The 25,415-nt window shown below is 44.3% G+C and overlaps 1 protein-coding gene across 1 annotated transcript in view; it reads right to left on the reverse strand.

Annotated features, from left to right (window-relative positions):
- Positions 1–25,415, reverse strand: part of wscd2 (WSC domain containing 2) — a 39,226-nt gene that overhangs the window by 5,602 nt on the left and 8,209 nt on the right. The window contains exons 2-4 of the mRNA XM_079269524.1: positions 7,381–8,301; positions 4,276–4,390; positions 1,878–2,062 (exon numbers count right to left, since the gene is read on the reverse strand). Coding sequence (XP_079125650.1) covers positions 1,878–2,062; positions 4,276–4,390; positions 7,381–7,789 — 709 coding nt within the window. The 5' untranslated portion in view covers positions 7,790–8,301. The remainder of the gene's footprint in view (positions 1–1,877; positions 2,063–4,275; positions 4,391–7,380; positions 8,302–25,415) is intronic.

Consider the following 25,415-nt stretch of genomic DNA (forward strand, 5'->3'; position numbering starts at 1 on the left):
CTTTTGTTCGCAGGAAGTTGTTAGTTTAGCTGTAAAATTCAGTGTCGTACTTTTTTCTTTGTTTCTGTTCTTTGAACTGCTACTCCTGCACACGCATCTGAATTACAGAATGATTGGACCACTTTTTTCCAAGTCACTGCAGAAGAAAACCTTAATTTCAGCCTGTCAACGTGTCAGCCGTGCTGATGTCAACACAAAGCGCTCAATAGACTGTTCAGCATTTACAACAGAGGAAGAAAACGAAAAGCTTTTGACTGTGACACCACGATGAAAACCACCGGTAGCCATATTTGTGTATCTCATGTTATATATATTTTTGACCTTTTTCCCCAGACTAAAAGTCTCATTTATAATGTCATGTCCTTGCTCTCTTTATTTCCCTGCAGTATATCTTCAACGCATCCTCTTTCTAGTTGCCCTTCTTCACCCTCGCATGTGGCAGAGCTTTTTAAATCAACCTCAGATGCTTTTTGTTCGTGCTCCATTGACGAGCATCACCCGTATGCAGCATTCAAACGTTCATCTCAAACAAGGTCTCGAGCAAATAATGACATCACTGATGACAGCGCATAGCTGAGGGAAATGTAGAAGAACATAATCTGGGTTGTATAACAACGAGGCAAAGGAAATAAATGCACAATAATATTTTGCAGGATTATCATAGTTAGGTTTTGCGGAAAACACTCAACCATGTGACCGTGATGGCCTCCAAGTGGTGAAAACCACAAAACAGCCACCTCGACACATTTCCTGCATTTCCTCTTTGATGTTCACATGATGGCGATCAGGGTCAGAGGTGAAAACACAAACATGAAGAGCTTATTCAGCAGTCTGACGGCAAACAGAGGAAAGAAAAGCAGAAATGAAAATCATAATAAACAAACCGCACTGAACTGGACGAGGACAGTAAGATCATTTCAATTGACCGGTGCTTAACTATTCGCTGTAGATGTGTGTACTACCTCTTTTCTTTCACATTAGCACGTAGTTTCTGAGAAGCAGTTGGCAGATAAAGAAAAAGGAAGAGCAAACAGAAAAGGTGTGAAAAGTTGGCAAACCCCGTGGCGGGGACTTTTTTTTCTCAAGATTTTGAACAAACTACCTCAACACAGATCTTTTTCACTTCTGATAATCAGCCCTTCACTTCACTTCCGTTGAGTTTTCCAGCAGCAGCGAGAGTTAAGGATGCAGACCACGGCTGGCTGGGCTACGTAGGGAGCACAGCTCTCCGGGGAAAGAGGTGAACACAACCAAGCAGCCTGCTACCAACTCTAACCCAAAATCAAACTCTTAATTTTACTTGGAACAGCCTGGCTTGTTAAGATTTCTGAATCAGAACAGCATCTTGGTGCCTCAGTGGATACTGTTGGTATATACACAGGTCTGCTCATTCTCAGCTCATGGACATCAATACCAATGTTCACTAGAGCTGTCCTCCACTAAAGAAATTCTCAGTTGACTAACAATACCATTTTTCTCCACAAAGAATCACACAAAAGCACCACTTAAAATCTTGTGTTTACCAGAAATGTGCTCATCAGTTTCTTAGAAATAAGCCATTTAGCATGAAAAAAAAGCATAAAGAACGACTTATCGACTAAAGAGATCACGAGGAGGCAGCCCTGATGTTCACATTTTGTTTGGTATGAAATTAAAAAGAGCAACATTTTGCACACCAGTAGGTCGACAGGTGCATAGGAGAATACCTGTGGTCGACGGTATAGAACAAAAAAAGAAAAACAAACTTTTTGCAACCAAATTTCAAGTGTGGCAGTGCTTTCTTGTGTTCACTCGACAGCCCTGTGTGGAGTGGCTTGTTGTTCCTATGAGACCCGGGGGGGGGGGGGGTTATTGTTGTTGCAGAGTGTCAGACTCACAGCGGCGTGCCGACTCCTGACTCAGCTCCAACCTATAGATGGACAGTCGGTTGGCTCCTCCGCACAGGTTGCTCTTCTCTCCTTTACACTCCATGTTGCATTCGCTGTCTGAAGCATTGGGAGCCTGGATCTTGTGACCGCAGTAGCACTCTGCTCCAAACTCCAGACCTGCGTACATGTACCCTCTGGAGGGAAGAGAAAGAAGAAGAAAAAGCATTAGCAGCGTTAGTAAAGGAGAGACAGAGAGAGGTTGAAGTGATTGTTCTGAGCCTTCATGACATTTTCTTAATCCTTCACAGGCCATTGCAGACTAGCAAATAAAACCAAACAAATGGTGCACAGAGGATGCAGAAGCAAAGATGAGAACACATCCAAACGTTACTCTGGAATAACATCTCTCTCTTTGGCGAAGATGCTGTGAGACTCTTGAGGCAATTATTCATCTACTGAATCCATCAACAGAAGGTCTCTTCTCTCCCCTCTGTTGCTGCGTGGAGGATTGGAATCCCAAGAGGCCTTTTGGTTGCAATTAGACCAACCTCGCACAGGACAAATCCCCTGGGCTGTCAATCACACCCAAACCTCTGTGCTCTGCTATATGCTGTTGCCCCTCATTTGTTGGTCTGTTCCTATCAACCCGCTGCTCTGGGTGAGGAGGCGAGCAGGCTGCGAGATCCAAGAGGAGGAAGGAAGCTGAAAAAAACCTCTCTCTCTGCTCCTATTCTCTGCTCTGTGAATCAGTGATGGGTGTAATTCAATGCATTCGATAGAGCCGTCTCTGGTATTCCACAGGGAGAGAAAAGAGGTGAGAGAAAGATGGGTGAGGTTGCAGAGAGAGGGAGATAGGATGTGAGGAAACAAGAGACAAATGGATGATAGGAGCAGAGAGATAAATGCTTTGCAAAACTGGTGCATGTGCATACATAATTGTTTTTTTGTGTTTTAACCCTGGACAAACTCCTGGATTGGATTGTTATGCTAATACGAGCAAATTTAGATTATAATGTTAAGAGCACCAGTTTTGGGAAGGCCTTCCCAGAAGTTTGGAACCCGGCTGCAGGTATTTGGTCCCATTCAGCCAGAAGAACATAATTGAGGTCGAGCATTGATGTTGTTTTGGCTCACAGTCGACTCTCCTGTTCATCAAAGGCGTTACATGCACGGCTGGACTATTAACCAGGAAAAGCAGGCAGCTACCAGCCCCAAAGAATTGTGAAAGGTTTTGCGCTCTTGAAACCAGACTTTTCAAAAGAGTTTCCAGTGTGTATGTGTGTGTGGCTAAAGGTAGCAGTCTCATTTCATAGAAAAATTGCCAGCACACTGAGAAAAAGGAGAAAGAGGCTCTTGATTGATTCCATGTGTAAAGAGTGACACAATATAAGAAAATGTGACTAAAAGTGTCCCCATTGTGTCCCCTTTTGAACATGGAATATATTGATTGTCATGTATCTCAAGAGCCTCCTTCATTTCCCCCGGCTCCTCTAGTCCATGTCGACGTGTCCTTTGGCAAGACAGTTAACCCCAAATTGCCCCTGAAGGCTGTATGAATGGGTGTGAATGTGAGTTAGTCCTGATGGGCGGGTGGCACCATGGTAGCCACTGCCATCAGAATATGAATGGGTGTGAATTCAGGCAAGTTCCTCCACATCAAACACAACTACCGGTATGTCTTTATGGACCAAGGGCGGCATTGATATGTTGAAACAGGAAAAGGGCCTCCAACAAACTGTTGACACAGAGTTGTTGGAAAGTAACACACGTTGCCTCAAATATAATGAAGGTTTCCCTTCATTGGTACAAAAAGAACAAAAGCCCAAACCAAGAGAAACAGCCTCTGTCCACAAGTACACAATAGGGGCGTCCATATATTTTTCTCCATATAGTGTATTTTAGTTGAACGGTAATGTTATTCTTTAGTGTAGTGTTTTCATCATAAAACTCATGATCGACATTACAGCCTCACCCTAGGGCACATCTAATGGCTGCCCTGGAGCTTTAGATCATACCACATCATCTTAGATTCATAGATGCTCAGATTTCCCTTTTTACAGCATCATTTAAGTCAAATTTTGATAAATGCTGTTTCCAAATGAACTGTGAAACTCAAAAACTGTGAAAACTCGATAATGTGACACGACTGAAAGCTCGTGAAGAGGACGTTATTTTGCACATCAAGACATACGTTGATGTTGGTATATGTGACGGGCCCGTGTTGGTCATTAACCGGATCAATCGGATCTGTGACTCTGGCTCCAAACACCACACATTAAACATTTGAATCGATGTCTGGGGTTTTTAATTTCCACATCAGCTCTACTTGTATTCATCAGCCTGACAGTAGAAGTGGAGAAGAGATGATATCTAATGGAGGACGGTGTTTTGTTTGCTGTGGTCATACCTTTCTGCACAGTTGTCCTGGCAACGAAATACAGTCATTTTTTTGTAGTCATAAAAGGAAACTCCTCTCAGCGCTCTTTTCTGTGTGTCGTCAGTGTAGCAGCCGAAATACTTTGCTGAAAAAGAGAAAACATACAGGTCAGTTATCGAGAAAGACGGACACAATAAACTACATGTATGATGTTTTTACATCAGCACACAAAAGAGTAGAAGGTGAGCTGTCCTCAACAGGATCTTCCTCGTATGCCACACAGTGTAGTAACGGAGCACATGAGGAGTCCAAAGTGGGGCAGAATCTTTAATTATTTATAAAGGCACACATCCCCTTCTAGTGGCTTGTAGCTGTAACTGTCATCTCTCTGCATTTGTTCCAGTCGTGTGTGTGGGGGTTGGGCTTCAATGCACCTCTGCAGAGGGATACCGCAACCCTTCAACAGCTTCTTCCTTCTCATTAGCACACTGTCTCTGTTTAACCGAGCTGCACAGGCTCCACTCTACCTTTTAACAAACATCTCACCATCTGTGCTGTGCAATTAACCCTCTAAGCCTCCGATGGTAGCTGAACGAGTCCCGGTCCCCCCCGCATTACTTTAATTGTTATAGACTAAAGACCTGCATTTGTGCAGCATGTGGTGTGCTGCAGGACTGAGCTGTAATCTTCCTCCTAACTATTGTTGAGCTGGGAAACAATAATCGGCTTCATGATGAAGGAAAACGCTGATTTACATGAAGCTGGAACATCATTTTGAGTGGCGTATTTCTGCTTCGGATGACATGAGTGTGAAAGATGAAACAGTCCTATTACCTGTTTTATTCTTTCTATAATCAAACGTTCCACAATAACCTCCCTGTAGCTGGTGGATCACATGAACAAAGTGTTTGTTCAGCTGTATTCTACCCTCTGTCCACTCCTTTAGTTTCCCCCTCGACAGAGTATGCTTCTGTGCCATTGCACCACACAGTGCAAATGGGTTTGTATGCTGCGGTCGGCATCTTATGCTCCAATATCCCCACCAAATTAAATCCAGAGCCAGTGGGAATGAGTGCATTTGCAGTGAGAGGAAAAACAAACTGCGGAGTAATGAGTGGAGCTGGCTGTATGGAAGCAAACGAATGCTTTGATGCTGCTAATTACTCCATCATCACTTTCTGCTGCAGTCCTGTGAGCTTAGTGTTTCTGAGCGGGAGGGGAGGAGGAGGAGGACTGAGCCAGACTATCAGATATCCCAAAGCCTCAATAGACATTGTAAACATGTTTGTTTTCCTGACCTCGAATTGGAAAACAAAATAGCTCAGCACTGCACGAGAAAAACATTGGTCTTTAATACTCTTCTCTCTAATGCGCAGAGAGGTACTGTGCTGTGACTTATAGCTTCTGTAAAAGAACCACTCGTTTGTTTTCTCTTCTGGCTCTACTCTCTTCAGCCTCGGAGAGCTTGGAGGTTGTCCCCGAGTAGAGTGAGATCAAAATCAGGCAAGCTGCCTCCACATTTTGTCCCAACACGAACACAAACGGAGCAGTAGTCACTCACACTTGTGTTTCGTATTCATGGGCGGTTTATATTCTCCACCTGCCCGCACTGCTCTCTGGAGGGAAACCAGAAACCCACATAACCACAATGGACTTGTCGTAAAATTGATGGCGTTGTGGATATGAATACATATTAAACCCAAGTAGTATTGAGACTGGACCAGATGTTTACTGCTGAACTGAACTGAATGTTTCATACTGGTGGAATAAGAACATTTACTCAGGTCTGTACTCGTTTACAATTTTGAGGTGTACTTGTACTTAAGTATTTATTATTTTATGCTTTCTAGTTCTACTCCACTACATGCCAGGGAGAAATATTTTACATTATACTAAACAATTCATGTATTAGTAATATATTAGTTGCAAGTTACTGAAGATTTTACAAAACATATCACCAGTTTTTAAAATATGATGCATTTATAGATTAAGTACATTTTGATGAGGATAGTTTGAATGAAGGACATTTACTTAATATATCTAAAGTATCTTAATACTTTGTTATTACTCCTTAATTAACAGATGTAGATGTTGGAGAAATCCACTGTTGACTTTGTTTTTAATCATTTATACTTAATTCAACAGTGCAGAGTGTTTGACAGGGAATAAATAGCCAAGAGAGAAGTGAGTCAGCTGTGAATGATATCCTCTTATCTGCTCGTTTGATATGTAAGCAGGATACTCGTGCCATCCAAGGCCAGAGATGTCGGCCCTGTCCTCGCGCTGGTGTTTTCAAAACCTTTTTGTGACTTGATAAGATGTCACATGCCAGTCAGGAGTTTATATGTAAACTGATTCTGTCAGGATTATGTAATCCCACAGTTATAAAAACTAAAAAGAGAGAGAAAACTGTAAATCCTGTGATCGTGAAGTTATATCAATGTTGCGGTTGTGGAGCAGCCGAACATGTGCCGAGCGGCACAAAGCCGAGCTGCAGCTGAAGCTCTGTGGGTGAGACCCTTGAAGGATTCACTCTGAGACGAGACAGAGGACTTAATCATAATCATCATCTCACTCCGCTCTCAAGAGATTTCCTACATTCTCAGTCATTAAGATGATGCGGTTTGTAATTAGAGATTACTTTGGATCAATTTCATATGAACATCAAGTGCTGCCTGTGTGTTTGCCAGAGAATGTGAATTATGAATCCGCCTATAATAAAATGTCCTACATTCTTATAATTTGTTGAATTTTCATTAGCAACTATGACATAAAACAATGGGTTATTATAATCATTGTTCTTAATATTTCACACAAGAATCCGGTCGTAAACACAGAATAGTCATTAATGTTGCAGCACTGCGATTGCTGGCACACATTGCGATTATTCCTTCATTTAAAATGTATTTACTGTACCAGTAAATTCATTTTTTGCTTTGCTGATCTGCTTAAGGAGCACTGCATTGAATTAATGTATTTCTTTTGATAGATTTTTATACATTTTTTTGATGTGGGAGAAGCCAAAGGCAAATTTCAACCCTCTTTTACAATTCATCTGTTGTTGAATTTGTAAAACTGTCAGCTGAAAACAAAACCATTGCAACAGTATAGTAAAGTATTGTTGGTACGACCCACCTCTTCCATTGTCCACGTCTTTGGCACTGCGTCCTTTAAGGGCACGGTTCCAGTTGTTGGTGTAGTCTCCACCCCTGCGCACCGTCTCCTGGCCCTCCTGTCTGGCCTTTTTCATCCACGGAGGGCCATACCTCCGCCCGGACCTGCGGGTCTCTTTAAACACTCTGCTCATGATGCCAAGCCCCCGGGCGCCTGACATCGAAGGACGGCTTCCCATCTCTGAAGCGACCACCGCGTTCCGGCCGCCCCTGGCCCCGGGGCCACTGTCCCCGACGAAGCCAGAGTGCAGGAAGACGAGGCTCCCGGCGGTCAGGTAGAGGAGGATGAAGGAAAAGAATCGGACGGGTTTCCTGCGGAAATAGCGCTGTATCTTCAGCAGAGGCTTGGCCATGCTGGCTCCCCCTGCCATTCAGACACGCTTTCCCAGTGATGAAAACTCATAAAGCAGAAGAATCAACAACAACTGTCCCTGTTCCCACCACGCAGCCCCAACCAAAATGAAGAAAAAGTCTGTTAAAGTGTCTTCATCCTGTATGAAGGTCCTCCAAACAATAGCATGACTATTCCCTCATGTAAGCCTCTTCAGTCTTGTGCGGAAGAGGCTTTACACCTGTGCTCTGTGCTGCCCTGTCGAATGAATCCACGTGAGAGTATCTCCGCCTTTCCCCGCTGACAGTTCAGCCCCGAGAGCCGGCTCCGGGGCCACGGCATGAAAGTTGAGTGGCTCAGAGTGAAAGATGATCCCTCAACAACACCGCCTTCGCTCCAGTTATCAGCCTACAGAGATGCCACAGCAGCACCACAGTGGCAGTTTCTCCCACGTTGTGCAGAAGGAAGAGGGTTTTATTTACAGGCTGAGCGGAGATCCTTTCGCTTTGTTGAGGCCGGCTATTCACTGAGAGAGAGGGCGTGACTCTCCATCTGCAATAAAGACACACACAGAAAGAATAAGTACACAGCTGAGTCAGCTTTATCGCACATGGGAAAGGAGAAATAACATGAGCGGGTTAAGAATGAAGTCGATGTGTCACCTTCAAGGCAATAAATCAGCCTTATAATAATGCTGTTGTGACTGAGAATCACACGTTAACCTGTCCTCGTATTTCGTCAAAGAATACAATTTGAAACAGAGATTAATCTGGGAAACGTTTTGTTTGATTCTGTAGATATTTGGTTTTCATTGCCGTGTGGTTGGGTGTATGCTTGTTTATGTGTGTGTGTGTGTATATATATATATATATATAATATTTATATATTATATATATTATATATGTATATATATATATATATATATATATATATATATTATATACATCTTGAATCTTGATATACCTTGATATATATACATGCATACATACACAGAAGCCTTCATACAGATGTTTTTTATGCTACCTATGTTCTTATGTTTATGCCTATTCAGTAGTTTCATCATTTGTCTTAAATTGTAAAGCACTTTGAGGTTAAGTGTAACAAAATGTGCCATATAAATTGGCATTGGTGTTTGTTTGTTCACAAAACAGTAAAGCTTCACTGCAATGAGCTCACACTTCTACATTATCTTCAATGAATTAAGTTAAGCAGAAAAAACACAACCAAACCTCGACCCTGTTGCATTTTCACTGATGGAACTAGTACACACTAGCAGGAATTGAAGAGAATTGAAGAGAATTAAAAAAAAAGCATTATTCCAGATGATCTAAACTGACGATCATTTGTGTGAATGTGTGACTGGAAAAGAGGAAACAGGCTCGCTTGACCCCTTGTTGAAAATTCTACTCATCTGTTAAACACTGTCATGGGTGGAGTTTTCATCATTATCATTATTTAAAGGTATGAAGTGAAACATCTCGGCGATTAGGCTACGCTCGATCGGTTCAAGAGTTGAACGGAGCTGAGTTCAATTCGTAGGCTACTTTTCGTGCTATTTGTTCCACCCATCCTCCACTGTGATTGGATGGCTGGGTCAAAAGTGACGGTGACGAGCGCAAAGTTGAACATTTTTAAGCTCCCGGTGGCCAGAAAAAAAGATTCCAAACGTACAGCGCTCAGTGAGTCAAGCTGCTGGTCTTTGTAGTCTGCTACACTGGCCTCATAAAAAACACTTTGACCAAACAATTGTACCGCTCGTGCTATTATTAGAGCGTGCATGCGACTCATTGTCTTCCCCTGCTAGGCCGACGGCACATGTGAAGACTGTAAGATAGCAATGTTATTTTGACTGGCTCCCGGAGTTTTAGTAGTTTGGTTGAATGTTGCGTATTCTTGCCCTGCTGATAGTTAGTAAGTAAGGCTTTAAAAAAAACAGCGTATGGCTGTAAATTTAAATAGTTTTGAGTAGTAGATGTGGAAATGGTTTGAAGCATGTGACGACATCTTACACATTGCACCTTGATGATTTTACACTGATGAACTGCATTTTCATAAACTGGCTGAATCCTGACTTCCCAAATTCTCGGCAGCGTTTCTCAAAGGAGTCTCTGTTCTGGGACGAGCCCGGGAGGCTACATTGGAAGATGTAACGCAACACTCCTCAGGGTCAGGGAATTTTCCAGGACATTCAAAGGGACAGTCACCCTTGTGACTCTTTGTCTGCCCCAAGACAAACCTGCAGAATACTTGTCACCCGAAACCTCAATGGCATAGCAGACCCCTTTGGCTTTCCGCCCCATCTATTTCCCTCTGGTAGTCTGGGACGAGGCTGGGACCCTCAAGGAGAAATGGATCACATTCTGCCCATGTGCTTGAACCAAAGACAATCCACATCCTGTCTGAATTTGACTCTGTATCTTGATCGGCAAACACCTGCAAGGATGTTTTTCATTACTGATGTGCTTTGTCTTTTAAAGATGTGTTCAACCATATTGAGACATGTATTTATTCCCTTTATTGCCAAGAGTTAGATGAGAAGATTTACACCACTCTCATTGCTGTACGTTAAATATAAAGAAAGCTGGCTAGCTAGCTTAGCACAAAGGCTGTACACAGGGGAACCAGTTAGTCTTGCTGGTCTGGATAAATAAACAAAAAACCTTTAACTATCCCTTGAAACATTAATGTCTGAAACGCCGATGAATTGCAGTGATCTTCTCGTTCCCATGAACAGCCTCTATTTCGCACCGATTTCATGTCGACGCAGTTACGCAGTAGATCATTTGTGATATTCGTTGCTATAAACATTGTCGAAAATTGACTTCTAGTACGGCATCAGGAGCAATCAAGTACAGCATCAGGAGCAATCAATTTTTGGAATATCTGCAACTCAAATCATCCGTTCAATCCAAACTTAACATTAAGGCCACTAACCTAGAACTGCCCCCCTCAACCTCAGAATTAATTAATATCCCCTCTTCAAAAAAGTTAATCTCAAAAATATGTAGAGTAATATCAGTCTGACAAAACATCATCCATACCATCAAGAAAATGGGAATCAAGGCAAGGCAAGGCAAGGCCATCAAGAAAATGGGAATCAGACCTATCCATCACTCCTGATGCTGATTTCTGGAACCAAATCTGCAATAACATCTACTTCATGACTAAAAATGCCAATTTACAACTAATACAGTATAAAATACTTCACAGAATCCATTACACTGGGCAAAAAAAATTTCAAATGGGATTCACGTCAGATATCTGTCCACATTGCACTCAAAACAGCCCGGATAGCTTTGTCCACGCCACCTGGCACTGCACACCAGTTCATCACTTTTGGGAAGAAATAACTGAGTCACTGTCTGTCTTCCTGGGCTGCCTCGTCCCTTTCTCCCCTTCACTGTGCTTACTAGGAGACATCTCAACAATACATCTGAGTAAAACAAACCGCAAATTACTCCTTGTGGCCCGAACTATCGCCAAGAAAACGATCCTCATGAACTGGAAATCAAGGAATAACACACACATCGCACACTGGAGAAACTTAATGAGAGAATATATTTCAATGGAAAATCTAACCTCCTCCATCATATACAATACAACAGAACACCATTCCACCTGCTCATCCCTCACTATGTTTCTGCAAACATGACACCACCCATCCTAGTAATATTGAAATTTGTATATATATATATTGTATATTAGTATATATATTTTTTTTTTGTGTGTGTGTGTATTTTTTACTGTTGTTGATTTCTGTTTTGTTGTTTTTCTTTCATCTCAAAAGGCTCAAGAACATTCTCACACACACACGCACACACATACACACACACTGACCATATGATATTTGCTGGCTTTTATCCCACTGTTCTTGTCATCCTCTTGTTCTTATGTCTATGTATTGTCTAAATATTGTCTCGTGTCTTTCAATAAAAAATGTATAAAAAAGAAAAAAAGAGAAATTTACTTCTACTCTCTCAGTAACCATGGCGATTCTTCAGTCCTGTGTCAGTATTTTGCTCCTCGTCGACAGAGAAATGATTCATAACGACACAGTAACTCTCAAACAAGCTCGTCTTTGTTTCAAACCCAATCATTTGTTTGCCTTGAAGACACGTAATCCTATCTAGGTTCGGTTTCCTGCAGAGTTACAAGGCTTAAATATAAATATTTCACCATGCCTCTCACTCCTATCTCACTGTGCAGGGCAACAGTACCCTGAAAATGTGTGGCGCCCTCTTGGTGGGAGTCCTGTGGCTGTGTGTGTGTGTGTACAGGCCATGGTATGGTGGTTTAAGAGGCTGAGCAGATGGAGAAAATGACAAGTACAAGTGACACCTCCCTACTCTGCCTCTCACGTACACTGCAACAGGCCCACACACAGGTTAATTACTGGTGTTGATAATTCATCCCCCTAGTTACGGAAATGAACTTGTGGCTAATTTGCAGGTTCAAATGACAGTAACACGAGCGTGGATGGACTCTTGCTGCAATTGTATAGATCCGTCATATATTTAATGAGGGAAAAAGAAACAAAAGATGAAACTGTCACGCTAGCAGCTCAGTGACACTAAACACGAACATCAACATGCTCACCATGGCAATGCTAACATGCTAATGTTGAGCAGGTATCATGCCATTGGCTTTCTTTGGCCATAAACCAAAGTATTGGATGAATTAAAATGTGGACTTGATGACGCCAGATGGAAAGTTAGCCAAAGTTATTAGAGTTTTCACAAGTCTGTGCTAAATTTCCTGGCAATCCATCCAATAGTTAAGATATTTTATTAAAAAACACAAATGTGAAGGTAATGCCGGCACTAGAGGAAAAGTCAGGGGGTGATCAAAGTGTGTAGAGTGTGCGAGATGTTTCAGTCTGGACCAAAGTGGTGGACCAAAGTCTGGACCAGAGTGACTGACAGAACAACATTGCTATCCCTACAGTCATGCTGCTAACGTGGCTTAAATTCCCAGAGTCAGGCCTTCACATTCAAGCTTCAAATACTGCAAGTTTGTGCCATTCACATTTCACAACATTTACTGTAGAACTAAAAAAAAAGGTCTCGTGGATACAAATCTGGTGTGAGACAGACGGACAGACGGAGAGGAAACGCAACAGACAGGAGGAGGAGGTGCAGGGGTCTTTCTGCCAAGTCACAGCAATTACTCAAATGTAGCCGGCATGAACTCACTGACTGACCATTAATTCACATTCATATTAAATGAGCCAGCAAATATTTAATCAGGGACGTCAAAGTTAATCTTTGTTGAGTGGTCAGACAGACAGCTCAGCTTGTGCTGCAGGCAGAGGGCTCCACAAGTCAGACCATAAATATTCCTCACATCTGTCCTGTTGGGGGGGGGGGGGGGGGGTTGAGCAAGAAGGAGCTGCGGTCAACTCTGTGACACCTCTCGAGTTCAGCCAGGACAACTGGTGGGTTCAACAAATGAGTCGCCGCCTGACCTTAAGCACGACTCTGGTACGACAAAGAGACGGTAAAAAAACCTCTCCCAGCGGGATTGTGCATTATTGTTTTGTAGTTTGAAGTAAAGAAACTGCCAAGAAAAGATGTAAACAGACAATCGATGCATGTTTCTGATCGTCATTTTTATATCTTCAAAAAGTGTAGACAAGATTTGAACATTGTAGATGTGTAATATTTGTGAGTAGGATATTTTGTCATGATAGAAACAGTTAAAACATTGTTACTTGGTTCGGCAGATGTAATCAATTCCCCCCCCCACCCCTGCCAAAAAGCATTCTTTTAACTCCTACGTGGGCGAGCTTTTCAGTGCACATAATGCCAGCTGAATAAAATTAGTTTTCCCACAGTTTAAAGTGGGTTTTCTTGCTGTGTTTTCACAGTGGTAAAAGTTAGAAAAATACAGGAAAATATATGTGTGGTGAAATGTCAGTGAAGTCCACAGTAAAATCAACACCAACAGTCATTTAGAGCTTCGAGAGGAAAGAAGAGCACATTACTGTGATAGAAATGGTCCGTGTCAACAGTGGCAGGAAGACGAACATATCAGCTGCACCGACAACAGTGGGAAAGGAAACCATTTGAGTGTTCTCTCCTTGGCCTTTTGTCCAACTCCCTTGTGCACACACGAACGACTGTAAGTCCCATCCCGTAGAAGTACTGTAGCTACTGTAACATCCTTTCGCTTCTTCGGCAGCAGAAGGGTTAAAAGCGCTGGCTGACCCTCCCCTCACCCTGGGGCCTGTCTTTCCGCTTCCCTGGTGTGTTGGGCCTGCCAGTGCGCATTCGCCGTGTTTGTCAAATCAAATCAAACCAAAGATCACATTCCTCCTCCGGTGATAACGCTGGCCAGTGGCCACGCTTGCATTCAAGTTTACACAGATTGTTCCCCACCATCCTGTTGCAAAGTTGCCTGGTGCCTCATTCCCGGTCCATGAGCGAACTCAGCAGACCAGCAGAAAGCAGCGAGGTTGTTGAGAGCATCTCTGAGCGAGGATGTATTATGTGTTCAATGCATATGAATAAAACGAAAGCATGTTTACTGTTGTAAATAGCAACACAGGCGAAACAATAAGAAAGCATTTTGATGACATTTGCGGTCTAGAAAAAAAGACGTCAATTCACACGTAAAACGGAGAAAGCTCACGTTAAATAGTTAGATGCCAAACTTTTGCTGCTCTGCAGAACAGATAATCCTGCCAGTTTTGGTATGGACGGAAGAGACTGTAAAAACAAAACACGCAGACACATTTTTTCACAACTGAATGGTCTGACAGTAGAAATGAATGCATAAATGGTCAAATGTGGGGTTTTAAAGTCCCAAACCATCAAAGGTTTACACAGTCAAAGCATGTGGCCGGTTGGTTGTTTGTATATGTTTTTAATTCCTTCAGCAGCTGAGCAGCCAATCATTACTTCAGGACGAGATGGGAATGTTGTATGTAGTAAGGAAGCACCCGGATGGTCTTTAATACCCTGATTTTTCCACCAAAATCAGTGCGTATATCCAGGTTTTCCTTGCAAGTAGACAAGTTTGTCACATTCAATGTCATGGCTGCATTGGCCGAGAAAAGCCTGTGACTACTGCAGAGTCATTTGTTCCAGAACTAAATGCTGAATGTAACGTTTCCCTCTAAAGACAAAAGCCAGGGGTTTGTGGGTGTAGGCGTGTTGTTTTGCAAAGGTAGATATATCGTCAGACTAGGTTTCATTTCTTGTTTGTATTATTTGTGCAAAATTTGAGACAGGCACCTACTGAAGAGAGCTATCGCTGTAATGAAACCGATTGCTGTGTTTAGCCCTGTTCGTTACGCTCTCTCAAAGCGTATTAGAAATACGAGTACGTTTGGCATTGTAGCGGTTGAACCGACCAATCACAGTTATGGTTTTTAAGTAGACCCTATAAAGCTTGTAAAATAAGCCCATGATGGCAGGGAAAAAGCTCTTTGTAATCCTGATGATACTCAATGGTCCATTAAGCTCAGTGGTGACCTTTTATTCTGAAAGAGAAGAGGTAAATTAAAGGGCCTAAAAATAATGTAATCCTGTTCTTTGACTGGTGCACAGTAGCGTTAAGCTGCGGCATTGTAACTAAGTGACTGATGATCATCATTTCCACCAGAACACGGTGATAAGCAACTGACAACAGTCAGAGACAAAATGGGGCTGAAGGAATAATAGCTCCATTGTGATTGTGGACACAAAGCAGCAGAGTGGAATTGTAGGAATGGAGCAGAAAGACAAAAACGGAACAAGTAATTTGCACAAAATCAGGATGAGCACTTATTATTCTACTTGTAGACTTGGTCGGTGTGTTTGTAAATCTGAGGCAAAGAAAGACAGGACAGGAGAGAGAACTTCTGCCATTTTAGGGAGAGATGTGCTAGAAAATAATCTTTGATGGCTACGAGAAAGACATGGATGATGTGTCACACAGCTCCAAACAGAGAGAAATATCCCAGATTGCTGTGTGAGTTTCAGACCCACCCTCGGTAGCTGCCCCTCCCAGATCCCAGTTGGCCACACGGATAGACATTTGAGAAACAATCACTTGAATCTGTCCTCTCTAATGGCTTCATAAAAGAAGTAATTATTCTGCAGCGGGGGAGGCGCTGTCAATGGGAGATCAAATGATGTCTTCCACTATCCAACCTTAACAAAGCTCTTCATTCAGGGCCTTACAGAATATCTGCAGCTCAGTTCTTTTTCCAAAGAGGAAAAGAGCTTTCCCCCCTTTTTCTTCTCCCACCTTCACTAAGCACAGACGGTCTCTCTGCTTTAATTAAAAGTGAATTCTCCCGGCTCAGTTCTGCTGCAGATCTCAGTCCTCTCTGCTTGAATAGACTTAAGAGGGGATTGTAGTGGGGTGGTGGTGGGGGGGGCGGATGCCTGTGAATGGAACTTGAGACAATTTTCAACATCACATCATTAAAGTTAAAGTGTGAAAGCACAACTGAGGCAATCAACATGCAGCTAAGAAATACAGTTATTCATTAACTGAGAATTGGGCACTTTCTTTTTCCATGTTGGACAGCCAGAGAAGAGTGGGTGTTTGGCTCAGTTATATCTGGAACAACTTGCTATTAAACATTTTTAACATTAACTCAGTATTTACTATTTCTGAGCTTGAACACCTGTTCTGTTAAATAAGAGGCCAGAAAAACATAACTTCAAGCCGTCATGTCAGTGTTGAGTAAATGTTTGAGGTTATGGTATCTGGTGTAATTCTGAACTTAGGAGGGAGCCGGGCTAGCTGCTGGTGTACGTGAGTCTCGCATATCTGACTTTTTAGCTAAAGAATGCTCCACTATGTTCACCAGCTGGTTCCAATTCATCATTCATTATTACTAGCGACCCCTCTCACATTACACACAGACATTCGATCCATTAGTGGTATAAAATATTCATGAGTGCAGCTTTAAATCCTGCTACAAACGGATTTTACCAAGATGAATACAGCAGCATCCCACAGCGGTATAATAACCGTGTTGTTGGGGTGAACTTCTCCACGGAGGAAGATGTTGACACGACTGTCCTTCTGTATCACACAGCTTCTTCTGCTCTGTTGGGCAGAGTAAGAGCAGAAAAACAGAGCCGAGTGCTCAGCGGTGCAGTGAGAGGGGAGACAGACCCTCTACACACTCAAGCTCCTGTGTCAACGAGCTCGCACTCTGCTGAAGTGTCCTTAAGCAAGAAGCTGAATCCTCCAGCACTGTTGTTCTGCAGCTAACTGAAAGGGAACTGAAAAGAGCAATTTAAATTTATTTTTCAAGAAATATAACGAGTGACGGTTCAGTTTGAAATTACTTTTGCCAACTGATACAGTAAATGTGTGCTTCAGAAGCGCTGAAAGACAGTCGGGGCGAAATGAGATGGTGCCAGGGGGAGGCTGGGTTTGTTTGAAGTTATCGGTATTGACAAAATCTCACTTCCCCTTTGCTTCAGGCCTCTCTTTCCTTTTAGGAAACCACAGTGTGGTCTCACAGACTGATCCTATCAATCTAAATCCATTTCCAGCTCGAAAAATTCAGCTCAATGTCCACAAATTTAACATTTGATCGTTTGGCCAATGCCTACCCTTGAGAGGTAAATAAGTCTGCAAAAAGAGGATTGGAGAGGCTACTAAAGACGTTGTCTGGAATAAAGGGCTGATCCTGCCCACAGCACCACATGCTGGGATCACTTCAGACAATACAAGATCCTGAAACTGCATGTTGCTGTCACAGCATGAAGCATAGGAGCTATACAGGAAAACAGTCAAGTGTTGTGTGAAGCGGAAATGGAATCAAATGTGTCCCCTTGATACTGTCACTGTATGTGACTTTTGTGTGAAAGTAAAAAATCTACTTTTCATGGTCTTCAGAGAGAAAAGAGTTGTCCTAGAGCCCTGCAGTTTAAGACAAATACTTTAACAACAACATCCCTCGTTACAAGCCGAGACGCCGCCGCTGGTATTGTTTTCACCTTGAGAGTCTGAGTGTGTCATCATGACAAAATGTGGTCCTGGAGACAGCAACTGCAGCTCCAACTACCACAAAGGCTGTTGTTTATATTTCTGTCTGTGAACAGATTTTGTCACAGAGATAATAATAATAACAATATTCATTTTATTTATCGAGCACTTTTAAAGCCCTAAGCACAAAGCAGACCTGAGGGGCCTGTTTGGACAGAACGGTGTGAGGAGCTCAGTTATATACTCAGTTAGAGCCTCAGATATGAGAAAAGCACTTTAAAATGGCCTCTAAAAGAGACTGGAATCCAGTGCAGTGAAGCCAAAACTGGTGTGATGTGTGAGAATCGCTTTGTTTTGGTCAATAGTCTAGCTGCGGGATTTTAAACAATTTGGGGCCTGCTCCGTTTGTTTGTTTAGGCAAGTGAGCAAAGCATTACAGTAATGGAGGCGGGGGGATATAAGGGCATGAACAATTTTCTCAGTGTTGCTGAAAGACAGAACTGATCTAATTTTGGAGATATTACCGTGTTGATGAAAAACACGACTGGACTACTCTCTCCAAGTGTTGCTCCAGGCTCCAGTTGCTTTCTAGGATAACACCCAGATTTCTTTGTGGCTGACTTCATGTTGGGAGTGAGGGGGCCAAGGAGTGGCTGCATCTGTTTTGAGACACCGTTTAAACGCTCCAGAAGTAAGGGGGTAGGAAGCGGGGAAGGGGCCTCCCCACTTTAACGCTCTGGCCCGATTTGACGTGGCGGCTGGTGTGATCCCATAGCAAGGTGCTCTGCAGTTGGATTTTACTTTACATTCTGTTGTGTGTAGTTTCATCTTTAAAAATGCACACTATTGTATTTGCAAGTACAGTTCTTGAGTAAACGTACGTGGTTCCTTTCCACCACTGACTTACACTGCACCAGGCTGGAATCCAAAAAAGGACATGTTTTAGAAACGCTGATTGCTAATGTGAAGTGCATCTGCTTCTTTTTAGGTTCAGTGATGGTTGGAAATAAAACTGCAGAGTTAAAGAAGCAATATTTTGAGCCTGTTTTCTCACCAGATTGTAATGATATAGTTGTTGGGCTCTGACCATGTGGCTTAAACATGTGCTGTGGACAAAGAAAATCAGGCCTTAACTTTTTCAAGCAAAGGTCTCATCCTGATTTGTAGTTGATAAGAGCAAAGGGATTTCACACTAAGGTGTGAATTCCCCCCCCCCCCCCCAAATAACCATGGTAACCGCGGCAATCTCATTGGCCGAGAGCCAAGAGACCCGAGGACCCCTGTGGTTCAACCCCTGTTCTACAAAAGTGCCTGCAGATCACACCTCCTTGCTTTCCCCCTTCGACCTCGGTTGAGTTAGGAGGCACACAACCGCTCTCTTCGCCCGGACCTTTGTCCTGGACGCATGAAGACACATCGGCCTCTCCTCCCCCCCCTCCAGCACGACGAGGCCACGAGGAAGCAACGGCCCTTCAACCCTACTCAAACCCTGGCAAGCCGTTTCGCTGGATGAAACAGCCCGCGATAACGAATCTGCTTCAGCGATCAGTTCAGCGCTTTTTGTTTCTTTTTCTTTTGGTGCACACATTCCGGCGAAGGAAAGACGACAACGCCTCCCTCCTTCACCGACGATTCCCGGTAAGACGCACGCCGTCAGCCGAAATTAGATCACCCTCCCTGCCGCGAGGACAGATCACGTCTGCGTTTGCTCCAGCCGAGCCACGCCACGACAGACCGAAACAGCGCCAGCTCAACGCCGCGCTGAGAAGCACCCCCCCCCCCCCTTCCTCTCGAAGAAAAAGGACAACTTTGCTCACGAACCCTTCAACGTTGCAACGAAGCATCTACAAGTAAGATTCTTGGCATTTGGGCATAGCTTAGCTTAAATTAACTTAAGTTTAATTCAGGCCATTCATTTATATGTTGATATTCCCGTGTTTTTGTGTGTTTAAGACTGTCGCGTGATATTGAGGTATTACGCAATCATTACGGAGCAGAGAAGCTCCGCTGTATTCGTGTATCAACTATGACTGTTTGCTTGGGATTTATTTGATTTCTTTTCATTGGTTTTACTACACTTCGTGTAGTATTCTCTGCTCATTAAATCAGCTCTGTGAGTGAAGTGTGGAATCTCGGCTATTGTACATAACTGCTGGCAGTTCTACCGACAACGGCACGTTATGTACGATACGCCAGACACCCCCATTATCACTACAACGCGGACAGCACGCAGAAGTCTGATCCATGAGCCCCCACCTTTTTCCTCGTTCCTCCTTTCACGAAACACGCACATACACATAGCTCCTAGTTCTACTCCTGGGGAACCTCGTTCAAACGAGCGCCTCACATCACGTGCTGCCCAGGCATACGTGAGTACATACAGCAGCCTAACTGCCATTTTGTCCGGGTCCCTCGACTCCGCCATCTTTGTAGTTTTTAGCTGTAGTTCTTAAGGCCCCTCCCCTTTGGCCAGCGTCACTCGATGCCGCCATCTTTGTAGTCTTTAGCGTAGCTGTAAGACTCCCTCCTTTTCACCCACAGACCCACACACACACACACACACACAGACATACACTCTCATCCATTTTATTCATTCTTTAGTTTAGGCATATAAAATTGTATGATAACGTTTGTTGGTTGCAATATTAATTGATTCTGATCATCTATTATTTTGATTTAATAAACTCTGTTATACTTTAAGGAGCAGTCGTCTGTGATTACTTGTGCATATGTATTTGATAAGACTGTATGTAGTAGTCTGTGCTCGAACTTAAAAACCTTCACTGTCACTGAATGTATAGTCATACGCAGACTATTGACATTATGAGTGACTACTAATTATGAGACTTAGTTTTATCGTTTGGTTATTGGTCCCTGTTCGCAGGGTGGTGCCCCGTTTATATTAATAATCATTAATAATTGTTACATACATCAATAATTCTATTGATGTCAAGAATTCAGTTTCTTAAATGCTGATAACCCAAACACGCTCCTTTAGTTCCCAACATAATGGTGCCCCGTGTGAGGCTACGTTATTCCAGTTTTGTTACAGTATATATGCACAGTAATCCATAATTATTTTTGAATAATTAATTTTCCAAAAAAATATTTTTTTTCGAAAAATTATTTTTTTTCTTCTTTTGAATGATCCAAATTCCTGAAACTTATTTCCCAAAATAGGTAGGCTTTGATCTTCAAAATCTTGTCTTATTGTAATTAAATTTTTGATTTAAATTTTGATTTTTAATCTTAATCTTTAATTCCCTTCTCGAAATTTTATTTCGTTTCCAGGTTTAATTATTCGTTTCATTTCTTAAACTAACAGCCAGCTGTGTAGTAGATTTGATCGTTTTATTTGTAATACCTTGCTTGTTTTCCTAAATCCCTCCAAAGAAGTTACACACAGCTGTCACAGGCCCAAAGTGCTAAACCACATTAGCATTTTCGCACCTCTGGCTGCAAAGCAGTAGTGATACCTCAGAGCAGCAACAGTAGAAACGTAAGTCACAGAGCTAGACATTTCACTGTGCGCCTGCATGAACCGTAACACTAACAGTAATTAACATCTAACAGTAGAAATCCTAAGTTACAGAACTAGACATTTCACTGAGAACCGTAAACACTAACAGTTTCCGTTCTAACACTAGGGAATTAACAACCATTGGGAGTCGCACTCATTAGAGAGAATGAGCGACGAGAAATCCCCCATTCCTGGAGCTGTAGCTCCAGAAGACACCGCATTACGAGATGCGGTGGCTGATGTCCTCGGACTCACAGCAAAGGAAAGAGAGTACTTTGTAAAATACACTGCTGTCCTATGCGACGAGCAATTAGAGCAACTGGTGGCTTATGTAAATAACCCAGCAGGTAACAGAGAGCGCCTGATTCAGGACGTAATCGGCGAAATACTGCTCATCTACCATCAGAAAATGCAGCTGCAAGCTGCCCGAACCCGGGCACAGAGCGACGAGCAGCAACGCGAGATCTGGACACTCCGAACCGAGGTTCAGGAGTTGTCACGTGACTGTAGAGCCCTACAGTCAGAAAATAGTAGCCTGCGCAGTGACCTCAGAGAGGTCAACCTAGAACTCTCTAAAGCATTAGAGAGTGATGACAAACTGAAAGCGCTTCAAGGTGTTCCAGCAACCCCGGTAGGTACTGCTACCCCCTACCGAGCCTTTCAGCCCAGTCATTTCTTGGTCTCGGCTCCCTCATTCCCCGAGACCCGAACCACCTTGCATTTCTTGAAGGCGACATCCCCAACCAGGAGGAGAGAGGACCAACACCAGGTCCTAGACGGCCCAGGTGGCTTCAAAACCACCTCAGGTGAACGCAATCCTCCACGCAGTTCACGCGCGCGACAAGAACTGACCCCATCCCCCTCAGGGAGGGAGGATGATAGTCGTTACCACCATCGCGAGTATGGAGACTCAGACGACTCGGACGGCCCAGGCCCCATCAACCTTGGAGGCCTGCGTACTCGACAGATTGAGTCTCTGGCGAAAGACGTAGAGCGCTTCAATCCCGATAATCACGACTCGAGCATCGATGACTACCTAAGGGAGATCGATCGCTGCCTCCTCGACCTATCGCGCCCCTCATCGTGCGAAAAGCTAAAGCTAGTGTGGAAAACCACAGCGCGAAGCGTCCACGCTTTCATGGAAACGCTCCAGCCGAGCATCCGCGACCGCTATTCACCCCTTTGTCACGCCCTTAGGGAGGAGTACTCCCTGTACACCGACCCAGCTTCTGCCACCCTCGGCGCCTTTGCCATTTCCCAGGAAAGGCTAGAGTCTCCGAGAGACTATTTCAGGCGCTTGAGATCTGCGTACTTCCAAGGACGTAACGCCCCAGGTCTAGAAGAAGACCATGCCTTCAAGTCGCTATTCCTGCACAATCTCCACGACAACGTGAGATACGATGTTACTATGCACTGCAGAACGAGTAACCTCACCATGCCAGAGATTAGGAAATACGCGCAACTTGCATGGGAGACACGCGGACGGCCGACAAATCGGTACGAAGACACCGCCATAGTCTTAGGCATCCAACAGTCGAGCGACTCCGACCTAGCGTCGGAAGACGACGAGAGGACTTGGCCTAGCGAGCCCTGGTCACCCCCGAGGAACAAACGACCCTGGCGGTCGAAAGACCAACGGAACCAGGGGGGTGAAAGACGCCCTCAAGGGCAACACATCAGGTAACGCTGACTCGCAGCCCACCTGACTCAGCCAAGTGACCTTTCCCCCTGCTGCCAAGTCGACGTGGTAGGGGGGGGGGGAAGAGAACTCAGCACACTTCCGGAAACGACCACTCCCATGTCGCACCTCGTTCTTCAACCTTCTTGGGCGACCTTGTTCGCAAAGGCAATGCCCGTTATGTATATATCTATACATATTCTTCAGTCTTACTGGGGGGTCATAACACTCTTGCTCTACCCGACTCCGGGTCAGAAACGAGCCTCATGTGTTCCCCCACCTTTTCGCATACACCTCTAGGGTGCCACAACCTTAGAGGCCCTTCGAGCACCCTAGCTCGTAAAATCTTACGTCAACTAAGCCTTGTTCTCCTGCTCTCTCAGCATGAGCCACCTCCAGCTTGTTCAACGAAGCCACCGCCTTCTTTCAGCCGAGTCATCTCCCCGGCCTGTCAAGTCGCCAGTGCCGTAGGTAACTGAACTTGACCTGTGCGCCGGACCTGTCTCCATCTCTAATTAGGAGGGTGGGGGGAGGGAGATATCACCAGCCCGCCATGACACACTCCAGAATGAAACTGTTCGCGACGTTTCCCTGAGTGCTGACGGTAACGTGGGATATCCGCCCTCGCCACTTGAACAGCGCGAGGGGGGTGGGATCTCTGACAACAGAAACTTAGAGAGATGCACTTCACAGGAAGTACACTCTAATCTCGCCAGTGCCGAAACCAACCGGCAGAATGGCAGCTTACTATTGACTACTAACGTTTAACTGCATGCTTCAACTCACCCTGTAGACATGCACTAACCGCTAACACATCCAACTTCAACCAGAACAGTTGCATGACCTGACAAACCATTGTGACTGTAAACTGATGCTCCACTCTCATAGAGAACCCTTTGCATGCTTTATAGACTCTACCAGAAGTAACCAGAGAAGACATAACCTCTGCCGTAGCAGTCAGATTTAACCCAGGACCTCATCCGAGAAGGCTCAGCTGTCAACAGCTGGAGCAGCGAGAGACCAGCCTAGCTAGTCACACTAGCCGCGCTAATGAAATCTGTAAATCTGCTACCACTACTGTTATGCAACCCTCACAGGTACCTCTGGCCTATAGTCTTGGCAACGCAACTCCAATATCGATAGATTCTAAAACTTAGACACAGGACTCGCTCTAAATCTACCGATTAGAGAGAGAGATAGACGCACATATCATGTACTAATAGATCCAGAAGCGACAGACAAACTGGATTCCCTCCTATTCATAACACCACGTAGCCAACCTACGACTGCTCCGCCGACGGACTCCAGTCCTGTCTAGGAGTTGAACCAGTAACCACTGTTTGCCCCTCACCCGCTTCTTGTCTTTCTATTCTTTCCTTCTCTCTCTTTTGTGTTTTGTGTTTTGTTTTATTTGGGTTGTTACTTTCTTTGACACTGTGCCGCAATGCTAGATTATCACAACATCATAATAGCGATTGAATTATTTGGGAATAATGTTTTGCTCACCTATGATTTGAATTGTGTATGATAGTAGATGTAGGTAGAAGTAGTTAAAGTCATCTGCCCAGATGCCACCTTAGTCATCTGCCCAGATGCCAATGAACTCTGAACTTGAACACCATGAACTTGACCACTATGAACCTTGAACTCTATGAACAATGAACACTGCCTGTGTTAACCACTGCTTTTGGTCTCAGGAACACTTGGACTGTCTCACCTCTTCAGGTTTCCCCACCACATGGATGCACATGCCAGCCCTTGGTTTGCTCTAAAGACCGAAGCCAACACCTCGCTCTTCAGAACAAAGGGGGGATGTTGGGCTCTGACCATGTGGCTTAAACATGTGCTGTGGACAAAGAAAATCAGGCCTTAACTTTTTCAAGCAAAGGTCTCATCCTGATTTGTAGTTGATAAGAGCAAAGGGATTTCACACTAAGGTGTGAATTCCCCCCCCCCCCCCCAAATAACCATGGTAACCGCGGCAATCTCATTGGCCGAGAGCCAAGAGACCCGAGGACCCCTGTGGTTCAACCCCTGTTCTACAAAAGTGCCTGCAGATCACACCTCCTTGCTTTCCCCCTTCGACCTCGGTTGAGTTAGGAGGCACACAACCGCTCTCTTCGCCCGGACCTTTGTCCTGGACGCATGAAGACACATCGGCCTCTCCTCCCCCCCCTCCAGCACGACGAGGCCACGAGGAAGCAACGGCCCTTCAACCCTACTCAAACCCTGGCAAGCCGTTTCGCTGGATGAAACAGCCCGCGATAACGAATCTGCTTCAGCGATCAGTTCAGCGCTTTTTGTTTCTTTTTCTTTTGGTGCACACATTCCGGCGAAGGAAAGACGACAACGCCTCCCTCCTTCACCGACGATTCCCGGTAAGACGCACGCCGTCAGCCGAAATTAGATCACCCTCCCTGCCGCGAGGACAGATCACGTCTGCGTTTGCTCCAGCCGAGCCACGCCACGACAGACCGAAACAGCGCCAGCTCAACGCCGCGCTGAGAAGCACCCCCCCCCCCCCTTCCTCTC

This window comes from Melanostigma gelatinosum (genome assembly GCF_949748355.1).
Source record: "Melanostigma gelatinosum genome assembly, chromosome: 6".
Lineage (NCBI taxonomy): Eukaryota > Metazoa > Chordata > Actinopteri > Perciformes > Zoarcidae > Melanostigma > Melanostigma gelatinosum.